Genomic DNA, 17,051 nt, shown 5'->3' on the forward strand with positions numbered 1-17,051 from the left:
CCTTATTTTGGGGGTCTCCAGAGGAAGTGCCTTTGGTGGCAGGGCTCCCGAGGTGTCCGGCAGCTCTGATCTGTCCCAGCGCACACTGGACATCCTGCCCGAGCAAATGTAGCTTGCAGATTGGGGCAAAAAAAAAACCCAAAAACAACAGAAAACAAAGTGCACCATGAGCATTATTAGCACAGCCAGCTTAAAATGATGAGGTGTTAACCGTATTTGTATAAATAACTGTTTCTCTAACCCCTGAATCATTATCCTGCATCTTTAATGCAATCGGTTCATAAACATCAAAGCAGGAACACCAGATTTGTATGGGGTCAGGACCAACTGGGGCTCTGAATGGAGAGACAGCTGAGAGCTGTGTCCTTTGCGTGGGTGGCCTTGCAGCTGTTGATTCACCCCTGAGCTACTAGACAGTTGCCTCTGCACACTCACAGAACCAGTCTTCAGTCTGAGGTAAAAATGGATCCCCTCCCCTGGGATGGACATAAACAATGGGTTGACATCAGCTCTCAAAACATCAGCGAGGCAGCCAGACACAGCAGTTACCCTGAAATACTGAGTAGTACCAAGCATAACATCAGGGCTGTTTCTGCATAATATTTGTCTTTGTATAATAACACTGGGCTGTCTTTAAGTGTATTGTAAATAAGCTCGAGAGTTCAGAAAGTTCAAGGTGACATTGTCCTTCTTTACAAATGGTAGAAATGATAGGAATATCTATTGCATGCAGAACTGCCATATTTTATCCTTCATGAGGACTCCCAAGTATGCTTTTTAATGATAAATGAACCTATAATTTACATGGAATATTTTTAAAAATACCAGTATTCATTGTTAAAAATGACAAAAGGCATAATTTTGGAATCAAAACTAAGTTCAGAATTCAGTTTGGACTCTTATTAAGCCATGTGTCCTTGCAAAAATGTGAAAACTTTTTGAGGCTAGTTTGTAGCTCAGACTTCCCTGGTGGCTCAGATGGTAAAGAATCCACCTACAATGCTGGAGACCTGGGTTCAGTCCCTGGATTGGGAAGATCCCCTGGAGGAGGGCATGGCAACCCACTCTAGCATTCTTGCCTGGAGAATCCCCATGGACAGAGGACCCGGGTGGGCTACAGTCCATAGGGTCACAAAGAGACACAGCTGAGCGAATAAGCCCATCACACATGTGGCTCAGGCATAGGGATCCATTTGTTTACATTGGAGGGAGTGGAATCATGCATGCACAGCAGCTGTCTAGCCCAGTGCCTGCTCTATAGGAGGGGGAGTCTGAAGAAACAGTGTTATGTAGTTGGAGAACTAGGTGGTGTGCATGTCGATACGGTATTCATTTCTGAGCTATGTAATCCTAAGTATTCCTCTTCTCGATAATGAGTTCCCCCCATAAAAGTTTAAAGCCTTGCAGACAGTAGGTACTTGTGAACACCCAGTGATTCTATTTCTAAAAACCCTCCACAGGAAAAGATCTCAATTATAGAAACTACTGAGTGAACAATATAATATTATTTTTAACAGCAACAAATTATAGACAAGTTCAGTGAAAGGAGGACACATACAAATGTCAATCAACTATGGTAACTTCCACGTGTGTGCTACCATTTAACATGAAGGCTGTGAAGACTGGTGAAATCACATGTCAAGAATGCATGTAGACTGAACCTGTAAGATTAAAAGCATTATGGCTAGCTTAAGTACATTTTTCAAATGCCAGAAATTCACCAGATGAATATAAGAACATAATCTCTTTTTAAGAAAATAACTTTTGATGGTCTGAAAAGACAAGTCTCACACTGAGTACCAAGATTCTGACATTTAAATGAGAGCCTAAGACATATTTACTGCCCACTTCATCTGTTCCAGAACCCAAACTCTAAATACTGTCTTAATACAACATTTTAAGGGTTGACAGTTGTTGTTTTAGTTGCTAAGTTTGCCTCCCCATGGACTGTACCGCGCCAGGCTTCTCTGTCCATGGGATTTCCCAGGCAAGAATATTCAACCAGTTGCCATTTCCTCCTCCAGGGGATCTTCCCTATCCAGGGATCAAATCCATGTCTCCTGCTTGGCAGGCGGATTCTTTATCACTGGAGAGATGCAATTGGTGACTGCATGAAGACTGTCCCATCAACCCTTCCAATATGAGTTGGAAGAATAAGTGATAACAGCAACTCTTTATACAGTAATTACCATGTTCCAGATACTATCTAACATTTTATAATACCCTTAACTCATCCAGTCTGTATTCCTATAACCTTGTGAAGGAGGTGCTGTTATTATCCCCAACATACAGTTAAGGGAACAGGCAGTAGTAGGTTAAATAACTTGCCTCAGCATACAAAGCCAACTAATACAATCCAAATTCCAGTCATAGACCCTGTTAAGCACAACAATGATTTACTCACATTTTAGATGATATTAATGTCTTAAAGTGAGATTCTAGAAATGTATGCTTTGTTCTGGGGAAAAAAAGCATATTACATTTTTTAGTCTCATATACTCATGACATGAACCTATGGCTAGTGGAGGGTAGGGGTGGACAGCACATATCAAAAGGCATTTTCTTGGACGTTAAACAATTTCAAGATAGGCTTTGTTTTGGTTAGTTTATTATGCAACATGCTATTGGAGAATTTATTATAGATCTTGTTTGAGTATGTCTGACAACTAAACTTTACTACTATCTGATTATCTGGATGCTGCAGAAATGGAACCACCTTAACTATTGGAGTGGTATCTATTGGAACATGACTGTAGCTCCTTTTATGCTAAAATATGATATAACTTTGGTTGTTATACTTCATAACATTAGATGGCTCATGAAAGTGTAAGGGCTGACATTTTTGCTATTAAGAATGTAGATATTCAAACTGCTTTCAGAGTAGATTTTAGTTTAGAATATTATTGGCCAGGGGATAACAGGTAACTAAAACTTTATAAGTTTTCCTCTGGAAAAAAAAGTCAATGGAAAATATTCTTGAGGTGATGCTTAATTGCAGTTTTTCTGTTTAAATTATAGCCCAGTGACATCCTCTGATTGTTTAATAGGCTGTGATGAAAACATCCAGGGAAACTGAGCATGTCAGTTTTCTCCACAAATAGAAAGTTGTGAGACATACCGCTTTTCTCCTCTAGGGGGCATGAGTTAGGCTCTCATTGAATTAACTGATTTTTTTTTTTTTTTTTTTTCTTTTTTTCCCCCTCAACAGGAGTGTTGATTCCATTTAATTGTTATAACTGGTCACATAACCAGATTGATCTTATAACAATATGTAGTTTAGTGACTTTAAGTAACTTAATTAACAAAGACTTCTTAAAAACAAAAAGTTGTTATCTCTAATAACTAGGTAACTAAAATCATTTTAATGTATTGCTGAAGTCTCTCTGCCTCCTAGCATGCACTCTTTTCTGAATTTATTTCTTTGGTCTTTGGTAAACAGCTTGCCATTTGATAGGAACTGCCTTTGTACTTGGAAAGACACATAGATATAGCTGAAACAATCCAAAAAACCAGAAGTAGAGGTGGTGCAGTTCTCAGGCATACCTGGTTTTGTTGCAGCCTTTACTGTTTACTAAACTGGAAAGATCAACATGTAAAAAGTCAGTATGACATGACCCGGAAGCAGCAAATGACACAAACATTCTGTTCTTTTTTTCTGTACACTAAAATGGGAAGAGGACACTTTATTTTTACCTTGCAGATTCTTTCTCTGTTGCTCACTTTCCAAAATTTAAAAGTGAGGTTGGCTGTACCCAGAATCTTGTTACAAGAAACACTTGTTAATCCCCAGTCATTTTCATCTTCATCTTCTTCTTCCTGTCCATGTGGCAGATGGGCTTTCATTGAGCTCAGAAGAATCTTGACCAGGTACCTTTCAGGGGCTTCATCTTGGGGGTGATGCATGTTTATATAAAGGCTACAATCATACAATTCAGCATTTTCAAATTATAGCTCTGATAGTGATTGCTAGAATCAGTAGCATAGGCAAAGAAAAAAAAAAAAAGCCTTTAAAATATGCAAAATACTGATATATCCCTCTTGTAGCCGAGAAAAGGTGGAAATTTAACTGATGCATTGTTACAGGTTCAGATTTGAAGGTAGCTTCGTTTTAGGGCAACAGCCTGGGACGGTCCTGGTTTCTTCCTGTTGTCCCATGTGTTGATGAAAAGCGTCCTCTTCACTCTTGAAGGTATTCAGGTTTGTGTGATGAATTATACTCTCGATGTGAGGACTAACCTTCTTTTCTGAGACTTGAAACAAATATCGGGAAAAGTTTGTGGCCCTTAGTCTCCATTTTTACAAACCATTACTACCGTATGGCTTTGCTTTTTACAATATTTATTAAAATATATTTACACTTTGCTTTTTAAAGGACGTATTTGCTAGGTCTTCCTCCTAATGTTTAGAAAAACTACATCCAGGTTTTCTGTTCATGTGCAGTTGCTACTGCCTGTTGGTTCTTGTTTTATTTTCATTGTTTTAATTGCAGGATAATTGAAGCAGCAGAAAGGTAAAGTTGTTTGAAACATGGTTGGTACCTTTGCTTATGGAAATTTACACATTGAAATTTTTCCACAGTCTACGAAGCCCACTGAAAGGATGAAAGATTCCTTTAAAGACTGTCTATGTTAAAAGATAAAAATTCCACTTCATGTTGTCCTACTCGTTTTAATTGTGAGACTGTCATTCTGTTTTCCTCTTATCCTTTGCCTTTTCTTTTCCTCCCTCATTTTTACATTTTTACTTTGTTCATACTACTCTGACACCCTTTTCCCCCAGCAGCCTCATTCCAGTCTCTTGCTTTGTGAAGAGTCTGGTGACTGCTGACCTAGTGCAGTCAGTGAAGTAGGAGCAGAGATTCTGTAAAGGCAAGTGTCAAACCCTGCCCTAAAAACTAAGGAAACCTCTGCTGCTGGCTTCCTTTGATCAGCATTAGTGTTTCATCAAGCACATATCCATATTTTACTGTATGACCAGTGTCCCCATGACGTTCACTTATTTGTATCTATCACTCAATGCTATTCATTGATACCAGTCACCAAGTGCTATTTCAGTGGCTGAGTTGCGCCTGGGGCAAGAACCAGAGTAACTAGCGTCTCTGGCTGATTTCTGTAAGCCCTGGCATTGACAGGATACAGGCCTCTGGAGGTTTGTTGGAAATCTCATGGAGCTGAAGAAAATGTACAGGTGGAAGGGCCCCAAAGCCACCAGAAGTAATCCATCAACTAATCACAGGCCCAAGGTGTAAGACCAGCGTTCCCCATAGTGCATCATCAAAGTGTGAAGAGTTTATCTCTTTAAAACCTCACAACCTGCTGATATGCTCTGCTTTCCTGTGTCCCTGTCCTGAGTTCACCCCTTTATTGTTTACCACCTGTGATCTTCTCTCTCAGCTCTTTTCCTCCCTATCCTTCATCCTATATCACTTCTTTCTTAAGATAAACCTGTAGATACAGAATGGAAACGATAATTGGATGATTTTTCTTGGGGAAAACTGTATCATTTCATTATTTTGAGAGGAGAACCTTGCATAGACATGTATACAGAACATGAGACAAAACATCGTATGGACCAAAAAATTGTTTTTGAATCGTGTTACCAAAGATAATGGCAACCCATTCCAATATTCTAGCCTGGGAAATCCCCTGGACAGAGGAAGCCTGGGAGGCTATAGTACTCGGGGTCTGTAGAGTCAGATTCTGCAGAGTCGGACACAACTAAGCAAGTAAACAAGACAAAACCAAAGATATAAGTTAGAACTTAAAAAGGCTTTTGGTATGTCTTAACATTAAAGAGTTATTTTTCATTTATCAAGTGTTAACTATTGAGAGTAAAATATAGTCAATTACATTAGCTCCATATATTTCTTTTCTGTACCTCCTGGTTTTTAAGGCTTGAAACCATTGGGGAAGCTTTCAGCATTGTTACAAATGAAGTTATTCTTCCACCAGACTTAGGAAGGACCTACTAGGTTATAAACTCTTGTCTGTGATCCTTAGGGGTAAAACTCCTCTGTAGGGGTGAGTAATTGTTTTGACATCAAGCATTTGTTTAGGGTCTTGTAGGAACTGCACATCAGTTAAATGAATAGACCCATTAATGAGCAGAGAAGGGCTAGCGGTTGAAACAGCTGTACCCTCTACTGCTCTGATCTGGGAAACAAAGAATTCTATTTTAGGGTGTTAAATAATAAGAACTTAAACTGGAATTTGGACTTAATTGGATTTTGGTAATCACTTAGTGTTCTATTCACCAAAAGTGTATTTTCTTATCCTTTCTTCCTATAACTAGTAGGGGCAAAATATCATAACATTTAAAATAACAGTAAGCATGTGCATATAGGAACTGCATGGAAGCATTATCACGAAGCAAATTCTTATCAGCATCTTCCCTGGCTTTTTCATCCTATTTATATTGGGGAAAGATCTGACAAATTGAAGCCATGAGAGAATACAAAAGTGGTCACTAACATTTAATGAACACGTATTAAATGCCAGGTTGTGTTAGAAGCTCTCTTGGTACCTTGTGTAATTCACAATCATCTTACGTTCTTGGTAACTGTGTGTTATCCCCATTTCATAGATAAACTAACAGAAGGTGTCTGAGTAACTTGTCCAGGATCATAAAGCCAGAAAGTGACAGATATTTGAATCCAAGAAAACTTGAATCTGGAACCTACCTTCTTTTTTTTTTTTTTCCAACCACAATGCTCACCTGCCACCTTGAGGGAATCAAGATGGTCTGTGGAGGTCAAATATCCATATGGCTATGGTAAACTGGGGAGACGGCTCTTGAAGTCTTACCTGTTGCATCTTCAAGGGACTGCTCACCTGAGTGATAGAAAGGGCTCCTCCTCTCCTGCTATGCTCAAGACACTGCTCAACCACACCACTCTTACAAACCCCTCCGCTGTCCTCCCTTAGGCAGTGGAAGTACTAAAAGTAGCCTCTTATGAATAGGCCAGGAGTCTAAGGAGTTTTAAAGTAAGCAATATGTGTTCAACAAACTAAATATTATGGACAAAAGTGTGTGTATTTATATTGGGAAGGGGGCTGTCAGAAGGATTTATGGCTTAGCTTGTTTTCCTAGCAGTGATGGAGATGGACTTTTGCTGCTTTATCCACACTGGAATCTGAATCCACTTAACCTCAGGTGCGTTTACATTTATATCTTGAAGGTAGCCTCCCTAATTTGAGGGGAGGCTGAACCTCTGTCCTTGGCAGAGTATGGTGCCTGAGGTAACCAGCGCCTTCCAAAGCCACATCTTCACTCAGTCACTCCTGCTTTATGTTCTGTCATTGCCCCCAGGGTAAGGATATTCAGTTTTCCTCATTTGTGTCTAGCTAGATTAGAGTAGTTTGCAAACTTAACTCAAAGGGATGACAATGTGATGAAACTGCTAGCCCCATGGTAGGGCCTCTTAATTTGCTTTGACTATTGGAATTGTAGCTGGTTGTCTTAACTCCTTTCAAGCTGTTTCAATTTGCAGCTGACCGAAAGGAACACACCTATGTCGATTTATACGTAATTTTCAGAATTATTCAGGGTGGTTTGGAACCATTCCTTTATGTCAGAGTTTTCCAATGTGTTTTAATAAGGAAAAATCCACAGGAGTTCAGAATATGCTGGGTTAAAAGAGTTAAACAGGTTTGTTTTCCATGAGAGTCAGCCTTTAACATGGTGGGAAATATGAGCCAGTGAGAGGGCAATAGTACCCAGTATCTCCTAAACTTAACTTCATCACAGAATCCTTGTTTATCAGACAGGTTCTGGAACCAGTGCTTCTTAGAAATACATGATGGGTAAGAACATGGAAATGGATTCTGTTCACAAAATCCAGCTCTGCTTCTTATACCACAGTCTCTTCATCTGCAAAATAGAGATGATAATAAAAATACTTTAGAGTGTCATTGTGAAGATTAAATGAACATATATACATCTAAGGATCTACCGGCTTCCCTAGTGGATCAAACAGTAAAGAATCTGCCTGCAATGCAGGAGACCTGTGTTCAATCCTTAGGTAGGGAAGATCCCCTGGAGGAGGGCATGACAACCCACTCCAGTATTCTTGCCTGGAGAATGCCATGGACAGAGGAGCCTGGAGGGCTTGTAGTCCATGGGGTCGCAAAGAGTAGGACACGACTGAGTGACTCAGCACAGCACAGTACATTACTAAGTGTAAAATGTGTCTGCTACTGTTAGCTGTGGCTATTTAACTCTCTACTTACTAATATAGACCCCATACACATGGGAAGTTTAAATTCCAAAAGTTAGAGAAAGTTCCTTGTGACCTTTCTGTAATAAAAGGAACATCTAAACTACAGAATGATATAGTGGCTTTGAGTCTGGGGGAAAACTCAACAGTTGGCAGTTTAAATCATCTGTCTAGTTGGTATGGCTACAGTCATGATGAAAAAGTTTTTTGAGTAAAGGTAAAAGAAAAAGAGAAGTGAACAGGGGCAAGCATTATTTTTATTCATCTCATTTGGACTAGGTTGAAATAGAAAATGTCAAGTTATGAGTAGTGTATAACAACAGACATCAAACACTTAAAATCCCAGCTTCCTGGGTATAGGCTGTGGAAAAAATGAAGTTGGTCACTCAGGTCTAGCTGGGGAAGAAGGTGAAGAGAAAGCCTTCGGCAGCAACTTAAGAGGATATCCATTCATTCAAACAGCAAAATAAATGCAATTCATTCTCTGGGTGCACAAGATAAAGTTCTGTTTCAAGTGCAGAACCAGGCTGTGAACAACAAACCATAATAAGCTTTAGGACAGAGGTGCCAGCACAGGTGCTGTGGAATCTCAGAAAACGACCACGAAAAGACCCTGCCGCTGGGAAAGACAAGGCAAAAGGAGGATAAGGTGGCAGAGGATGAGAAATTAGATAGCATCACCGACTCAATGAACATGAATTTGGGCAAACTCCGGGAGATAGAGAAGGACAGGGAAGCCTGGCAGCTGCAGTCCACGGGGTCGCAAAGAGTGGAACATGACTTAGTGACTGAACTACAAAGAAGGTGGAGCTTGGATGACCTATCTCAGGGGCCAGCCTGGCCCAGAGTCAACTGTTGGATGCTCATTTGCCTAAGTGTGCGGGTGTGTGTGTGTGTGTGTGTGTGTGTGTGTGTGTGTGTGTGTACAATACAGGAGGGAAGACTTGCTTCTGGAGTGTGTGTGTTTGTGTACAATACAGGAGGGAAGACTTGCTTCTGGAGCAAGTGGTCCCATCTGGGAAGCCGTGAGCAAGCCACACGAAGTAAAAATGGGAGGCTTGATCGCCTGTCCTTCACCAGACGGGTCCAAAATGACTATATAAAGTAAATACCATAAATCACTGTTGTCAGGGCGCACACGGCACCTCCTCCCTCCCTGCCCCTCAGCCATCCTCATTTCCACACCCCCTCAACGGTTCAGGGCGAGCTCGTGGTCTAAGTAAACGAGAGGACTCCTGACTGGAATCCTAGCACGTCACTTTGTTGAAGGCAAACACGTGGTTCGGGGAGAACTTATAAATCTCTCCTCCCAGGCAGGACCGTGATGTTATCTGCTGCCAGCAGAAGGTTCGCTCTGAGGGGAGCTCCAGAAGCTCCCGACGAGAGAGAGACAGAGACAGGGAGAGAGAGAGAGAAGGTCAGCCAGAGAGATACCGAGGGACCGAGAGAGAGGCAGAAAGAAGAGACACGGAAGGGCGAGAGCGCAAGTGAAGCAGGCCCGCGGAGAGGGATGGAGAGCTAGGATAACGGTCTAGGGAGCCGTCCGGGCGCAAACCGAGGGGGCTGCCCGGCTGCAGAAAGCAAGCAGGAGAGGACCCACTGCGGGCTGCCAAGTGCCTGCTGCCCTAAGCGAGAAAAGCCCACGTGGGAGAGAAATCAGGCGAGGGTGGGACGGGGTGGGAGTCCGAGGGAACCCCTTCGCCACCCCCCCTAGGAATAAAACTCCCCCGCCGGCGCGTCGCCCGGCTGCCGCTGCGGTCCGCGGGCGGCGAGAGCCACGGCGGCGGCGGCCGCCGCTCGCCTGTTGCCGGGTTGGCGTTTGGAGCGAGAGCAGAAGGAGGAGCAGAAGGAGGGAGCTGGAGGCCGGACGCGTTCGCCAGCGGCGGCGGCGGCGGCAACGTGGAGTGAGCCGGCGGGTCGGCGCGCCGGCCGGGGTGTCGGCCCCCGCGCGCAGCTCCGGGAGCAGGATCCTCGCCGCCTCCCTGCGCGGCCTCCGCGGCCCGCGCCGGACCCGGCCGAGTCCCGGGCGCCGAGCGAAGCTCTCCCGCCTCCCCGCCGCGGGCCGGGCTCGCCCCCAGCGCGCGCACCCGGGCGCGCGCGCGCCCACACTCACACCACACACACTCACACGCACACTCACTCACACACTCACACACGTGTGCGCTCCTTCGCTCCGGAGCTGCTGCCGCTCCTGCTCTCAGCGCCGCAGTGGAAGGCAGGGCCGCGCCGCGCCGCTCCTTCTTGAAATATATAAATTGGAGCCGGCCGGCCTCGGCCGCCCCCCTGACAGCGCGGCCCGCGCCCCTCCCGCCGGCGCGCCCGCTGCCAGCCCCGGGACCTTTTCATCTCTTCCCTTTTGGCCGGAGGAGCCGAGTTCAGATTCGCCACTCCGCACCCGAAACTGACATACTGAACTCCGTTTCCTCCTGCTAAATTTATTTCTGCCTAATAGCCACTCGTCTCTTTTTTCCGCCCCCCCTCCCCTCCATCTCGTCGCTCCAAGAAAACTTTTGCCGACTCCCTCAAGTGCAGGTTTCCCCTGCCCGTCGTGTATTAATATTTCCACTTGGGGAACGACGTTGCCTTTTCTTTTGAAAGGAATTCAAGCAAGATACCTTTTTCTCTCGGACATTGACTCTCGATTGTTTGCAAAAGTTTCGCATTAAAAAAAAAAAAAAAAAATCTACCTGATCTGTACTTTGAGAGTTGCTAGGTTTTTTTTTTTTTTTTTTTTCTTCTTCTTACTTTTTTACTTAAAAGAAAAAAAAATTTTTTTCCACCTTTAAAAAAATGCACTACTGTGTGCTGAGCGCGTTTCTGCTCCTGCATCTGGTCACGGTCGCGCTCAGCCTGTCTACCTGCAGCACGCTCGACATGGACCAGTTCATGCGCAAGAGGATCGAGGCGATCCGCGGGCAGATCCTGAGCAAGCTGAAGCTCACCAGCCCCCCAGAAGACTACCCCGAACCCGAGGAGGTCCCCCCGGAGGTGATCTCCATCTACAACAGCACCAGGGACTTGCTCCAGGAGAAGGCGAGCCGGAGGGCGGCCGCCTGCGAGCGCGAGCGGAGCGACGAGGAATACTACGCCAAGGAGGTTTACAAAATAGACATGCCGCCCTTCTTACCCTCAGAAAGTAAGTACCGCTCCTCGCTTCCATTCCCCGGGGCTTAGCGCTGCCCGAGGCTTCCAGAATCGCAGCCACTCCGGGGATCGCCCTGCCCTCTGGGGTCCCCGGCTCGCTCCTTCCCCTTCTCTGGTCCTCCGTCCCACCCACCTCCTTGCCAGCTGTGTGCTTGAGAACATTAGGTTTTAAAACGTGGACTTGCGACTTTATTTTCTCCATTTCTCCCCCCCCCCCCCCCAACTCCCCCGTCCTTTAGAAGGCGTTATTCTCGCTCTCTCTTTTTTTTCTTCTCCCTGGAATTCTCGACTCGGCCACCGGCTAGGAGTCAGCCCTCCTCTGTCAAACTCCAGGCGCTCCCCGGGGCCGAGTTAAACCGAGAAACCTCGGTGGGTTTGTTTTCTTTGCTCCGATTGGCCTGGAGCCCGCCGAACTGGGGCGCGAAGGGTTAAAAAAAAAAAAAAAGTGGCTCAAAACGAGCCTCACCGGAAGGCGCCCCACTCCGTGCCGACCTATCAGCTGATTCCGCGAGCCTTCCCTATTGTCTCTAACTCCCCGAAAAAAGTCAGCATCGCCAAGACGAAACCCGATCTGGCAACCCCTCCAAAAACCGACCTCCAACCCCTCAATTCGTGAATCTCTGACCTCGACGGGGTGTTTACATCCCCCCGCCCCCGCCAAGGCGAGATCTTGTAACCACGTCCCCTTTTGATTTCACCTGGAATGGTAGAAAGGACAGCTTCGTTTCTGACTACGTTTAAAAGAGTTTTTCCTTCCTTTTTTTTTTTTTTCCAGAATCCTCTCAAACCTGCCTTCTTAAAATCGCCGGTGTAGCAAATCCTTTTTCTTAGGCGTTTATCGTTAATCTTTCTCACTCTGAAGCCCGGTGTTCCCTGCCCTTTCATAGGCTTCCTGCAGTCACTTCGTTGCATTCCTGAATCTCAGCGTAGAGGACAGCCGATTTTTTTTTTTTTAAACTGGCTTCTCTGAGGGCAGTGTCCTCAAAACCAGCTGGCATACAGTAGCCATGGAAGTGAAATGATTTATTGTTGGAGTTTCTTGGGGGGAAGGGAAGAGGGCAGTTAGCTTAGAATGATTTCCAAGTTCTTAGAAAAAGAAAAAGCAAAGAAGAAGCATATATTGATACCTGAGAGGGTTAAATACCAGGAAGAAGAAAAAGAAAGGAGAAGAAAAAAAAAAGCTCCAACTTTTGCGTATTCCAAGTCCCAAGTCGTACACTTTTCATTGGTTGCCCATTTCTCTCCGCCCCTTTTCATGCCCTATATACTCTCTGGCTGCCTTCACAAAGTCTCTGTGTCTTGCCTACAGAGATAATATGGCCATCTTGGTAGTTTTATCCTAGAGGTTCTAATTGCAGGGTGGTGATTTTCTTTTTGAGTATTTATATTTAGTTTGACAAGTCCTAGTTCCGGGACTTGCCATGTCTTGTATCTGATGGTCTCAGAATATCGGCTGACGTATACAACCCCAGTCTTCCTGGCGACCTCTGTTTTGCAGCAGCAGCATCTCTTGTTTAAGAGCAGAGCTGAGATAGATCCTGGCAAGGGGGTCGATTTTATTATTGTAATTATGACACCATTCACCACAGTGGTGATAATATACACTCCATCTTGGTGATGCTGGGTGGGGGGAAGGCCGGTAAGGAGGGTGGGAGGAAGGAAAGCTTTCTACCTGGGATGGAGCCCTGGAGATATTAGGAAATAAAGTTCATTGTAATTTAGTGCAAAATCATTGAGACCCAACAGGGAGTTGAGTCAGTTTGCTTTCTCTAGCACGTGCGACGTTCTACTGGAATTTGGGCAGGCAGGCAGGCAGATATGTTATGTAGAATCAGAACAAGCCAACCCTTCAGTGTTTACCTGCAACAGCTTTAATGAGCTGCTGGTATTTTTATAACACAGAGGAGGTCTGATCTCTTCCTGAGATAGGTGTGGAGAGAGCAAGTTACCCAAGAGGGTGTTCATTCTTTCAAACCCTCTTCAATCTCAAGAATTGAGATGATCCCACTCGGGATCATAATCATCACCAAACTGGGAAAATTCTCAGATTATTAGAATTTCAGAGGTTGGCATTAAAGATGGGTGTGTGGATTCCCTTCTGTTTCCACTCCCAGCTACCAAAGAAACTGAAAACCTCTGATCAGCACAGGATAAAATATACACTATCAGTTTTCCTACAAAGAATGCAGGCTTCTTAAAGCCTGAAAGGAAGTTTAGGAGCAGAAAGTCTTATTAATAGCAGATTTGATACTACTGTGCTAGGACTGTGGATATTTTATAGAAAGTAGGTTAACTGATTTTCCAGCACTTTCTCGTTATACTGGAATATAGAGAACCCTTCCAAAAAAAAGAGGGGAGAAAAGAAAAAAAAAATCACTCCACCATATTTTTTAAAGGGCAAATTGAAAGGACAGCATTGGCTTATATACCAAGTCTCCCTCTTTAGGACTGTTCCGCCTAACTTTTAACTGACGCTGCTGTGGGGAGGGAGTGCGCCTGTCATTTCTCAAAGGGAATCCGAGGACGGTCACGAGCCCCAGGGATGGAGGCATGGGAAAGATCACTGGTTCATTTTTTACCACCAACTTATTAGCGTTCAGGGAGTGACTTCAACTCAAATATTACAAATATGCTCTAATTATACTCAATGAGCTATATATCATTACAGATTCTTGATAGTCCTTTGCAGGACATTTTATACAGTTCAGACGAATATTTTTAGCAATGCAAAGTTTTAAAAGTAAAAATATAAGAGATATTGTATATGCCTTGAAGCATATTTTGTCTTAAATATTATCCTTGGACCAGTGTACTATATAAATACAGTAAATATGAATAGAACTGGCCAGGTGCCAATCTCCTAGGATAAATTTTAGTCAAGAAGGTATTTATGGGTTATAAATAATACTGTGTCAACATTTGAAGAAGGGGTCTGATTAGTTTTGAATTTATTTGTATTGATCTTTTCACATGCTGTTAGTTTAAGGCTCAAAGTGGAGTTATGCTAAGGTTAATCCACACTTTACCCAGTGGGAATTAGCGGACTTCTCATCCTTTGACAATCCACTGGAATCTCAAGGCACATCTATTCCAAAGACACTGTACTAGGCTTTAGAAATTTAGAAAGAGTGATTCCACTTAATGGAGTAAGAATCCAAATGATTAACAATTGAAATATGTAGACACTTGGATAGTCAAAAAAGGAAAAAGGACGAGACAAAACTTTTTTTTTCTTTCTTTCTCCTCTCTTTCCCATGTAACAAATTTCAGGCAGGTGTTGTGGTTCTTATTGTGGTGATGTTACCGCTTTTGCTATCCCCTCCCTCAGGGAATGTTTGGGAATGTCTGGAGACATTTTTGAATGTCATGACTGGGGATGGAGAAGCCAGGGATTGCTGTTAACCACTCTAGAATGCACAGGACAGGTCCTCTTCCCACTCCCAACCCCCTTACATCAAAAAATTGTGAAATTCCTATGTGGAGAAGCCCGGTGACCCTGGGATTTATTTGGGATTGCTAAATTCTGCAGTAGCACCACCTCCAAAGTAATAACCTAAAAATAAAACATCTTTAGGATCAAAAGGACATTAACATGGAATAGACAGATAATCAGTAAGTTTTCTTAAGTAAGTTGGACTATGAATTTCACTCTTTTGTATGATATATAGTATATTATGATGATCTTAAAGGGCTTCAATGAGAGGCATCAAAACTTCCCATTCATTTAGCCTAAGCAGTAGCGTCACTCTACCCATCTGTAACTTCAGTCAGCAGCAGTATTATATTAGTCAGGACAGAGAAAAAAGAAGTGTGGGATTATCTTGGATTTTCCTTGCAAGGAAAATAAGCAGCTCATGTTCAGGAAGAGTGGAATCTCCAAGCTACGCAATGGAAGAAAGTAAATAATCATGTTGGTTTATTCTGTCATATTGAATTAGATAAACCAAACTGTACAGCAGGAGACATGATGAGGTTTCTTTTGTAACTCACTCACATAAATGCTAAACATTTAATACCAGGCAATCTTCTTTTCTATTTCCCCTGTAAATTTCCAAGTGAAATCATGGAACATAGAATGGACACAGTAGTAGCACTGTATGGTTTGGGGCAGGGGTGCAACTTACCATTCTATTCATGGATGTATCTTTTCTATGTACATATTGCTGGTGGTGGTGGTTTAGTCACTAGGTCATATCCGACTCTTGCGACACCATGGACTGTAGCCCGCCAGGCTCCTCTGTCCATGGGATTCTCCAGGCAAGAATACTGGAGTGGGTTACCATTTCCTTCTCCAATACATTGCTGGACTGTCAACCAATTGCCCAATGAAGGAAAATACTAGCAGTTGCTAGAATACAGTAGTATTTTTGCTGGATAGTCAGGGATTATTTTTCTTTTTCTTTTATTGAACTATAGTTGATTTATAATATTGTGTTAGTTTCAGGTCTACAGCCAAGTGATAGGGATTTCATTTTTGAAGATTCTCTGTGTGTGGATGTGTGAGTAAGAGAGACACAGAGATCAAAGACAGACTTGAACTTCTTCCCTAGACTTCCCCAATGACTGAGTTACTAATACACAGCAGACCAAGTTTTAATTCTCCCACTTGTATTGAATTGCATCATTGCTTGTACTAACTCTAGTGCCTAATTGTGGTCACATTTAACTTAGGCCACGTTCTTCTCTTCCAGGGTTTCCTCTTTTCTTTCTTTTACTTTTCAAAGTCTGGGAAAACCCCTAAAAGAAATATAGTGGTTATAACTGAAGCAGTTGGGCGGTCTTTGTTGCCAAGGGAGGCCGCTCTCTTCTTCCGAGGAGTCCCTACAAACCGGATGGAGGCTGGGCTTTGTCAAGCTGGAGGAGTAGGTGGGGACCCGCTGACCTGGCAGAGGCTTCGGGAGCCGGCTGTGTCTCCACAGCGACCCCTGGGGTCGACTCAAGGAACTGCACTTTTTGAATGCTGCCTTCTCCCTAGTGAAAAGTTGATGTAACCCAGGCACAGCCTCTTTCATATAAAAAGATATGAAAGAATGACAGATCCTGTTTCCTAGCGGAAACGGAGATGTGAAAAAAGGGCTAATGACTCACTGTTGATCCCATATCAAATCTGGGTTAGAACAGAGGAGGTCACCGACTGCTAGGCCTTTGCCCAGAGATTACAACACACTTCAGGCTGCATTTTTAGAAGGTTAGGGAAGAAGAGTGGAGGAGACTGCCCCTGAGGGAGATGTGCAAACCGACCACCAAGGTGGGACTCTGGGGGTCCTTCTCCCTCCCTGGTCCCACCCACCCCTTTACAAGTTCAGTATTAAGGGGTGGGGGGGTGTGTGTGCGTGCATGCACGTGCACTCAGTCGTGTCTGACTCTTTGCAACCCCGTGGACTGTAACCCTCCAGGTTCTTCTGTCCATAGGGTTTCCCAGTCAAGAATACTGGAGTGGGTTGCCATTGCCTTCTCCAGGGGAATCTTCCTGACCCAGGAATCGAACCTTCATCTCGTACGTTTCCTGCATTGGCAGGGGATTCTTGGCCACTAGCGCCCCCTGGGAAGCCCAGTATTAAGGTGAGCAGGGCGAGGAAGAGCTCTGGAAGCAGCTCCCTCAGCCTTACTCATGGACTACTTCCGGTTCTGCTCAGCCTTCCTCGTGGAGCACTTCCGGTTCTGCTCAGCCTTCCTCGTGGAGCACTTCCGG

General features: G+C 44.0%; 1 protein-coding gene and 1 long non-coding RNA gene across 4 annotated transcripts in view; one reads left to right on the top strand and one right to left on the bottom strand.

The window, feature by feature from the left end:
• Window positions 1-7,623: 7,623 nt before the first annotated feature.
• Window positions 7,624-11,448, bottom strand: LOC133069019 (uncharacterized). The gene is made up of 2 exons (XR_009695757.1): window positions 11,343-11,448; window positions 7,624-7,869 (listed from the first exon to the last, which is right to left on the bottom strand). It is a non-coding gene; the product is annotated as an uncharacterized LOC133069019 (long non-coding RNA).
• TGFB2 (transforming growth factor beta 2) overlaps window positions 10,336-17,051 on the top strand; it is a 91,866-nt gene continuing 85,150 nt past the window's right edge. Inside the window, exon 1 of one of the 3 annotated variants that reach the window (XM_061160051.1) lies at window positions 10,336-11,351. In XM_061160051.1, coding sequence (XP_061016034.1) covers window positions 11,006-11,351 — 346 coding nt within the window. In that variant the 5' untranslated portion in view covers window positions 10,336-11,005. The remainder of the gene's footprint in view (window positions 11,352-17,051) is intronic. The other 2 variants (XM_061160049.1, XM_061160050.1) reach the window with 2 other exon arrangements.

Source organism: Dama dama, chromosome 14, assembly GCF_033118175.1.
Source record: "Dama dama isolate Ldn47 chromosome 14, ASM3311817v1, whole genome shotgun sequence".
NCBI classification, from domain to species: Eukaryota; Metazoa; Chordata; class Mammalia; order Artiodactyla; family Cervidae; genus Dama; species Dama dama.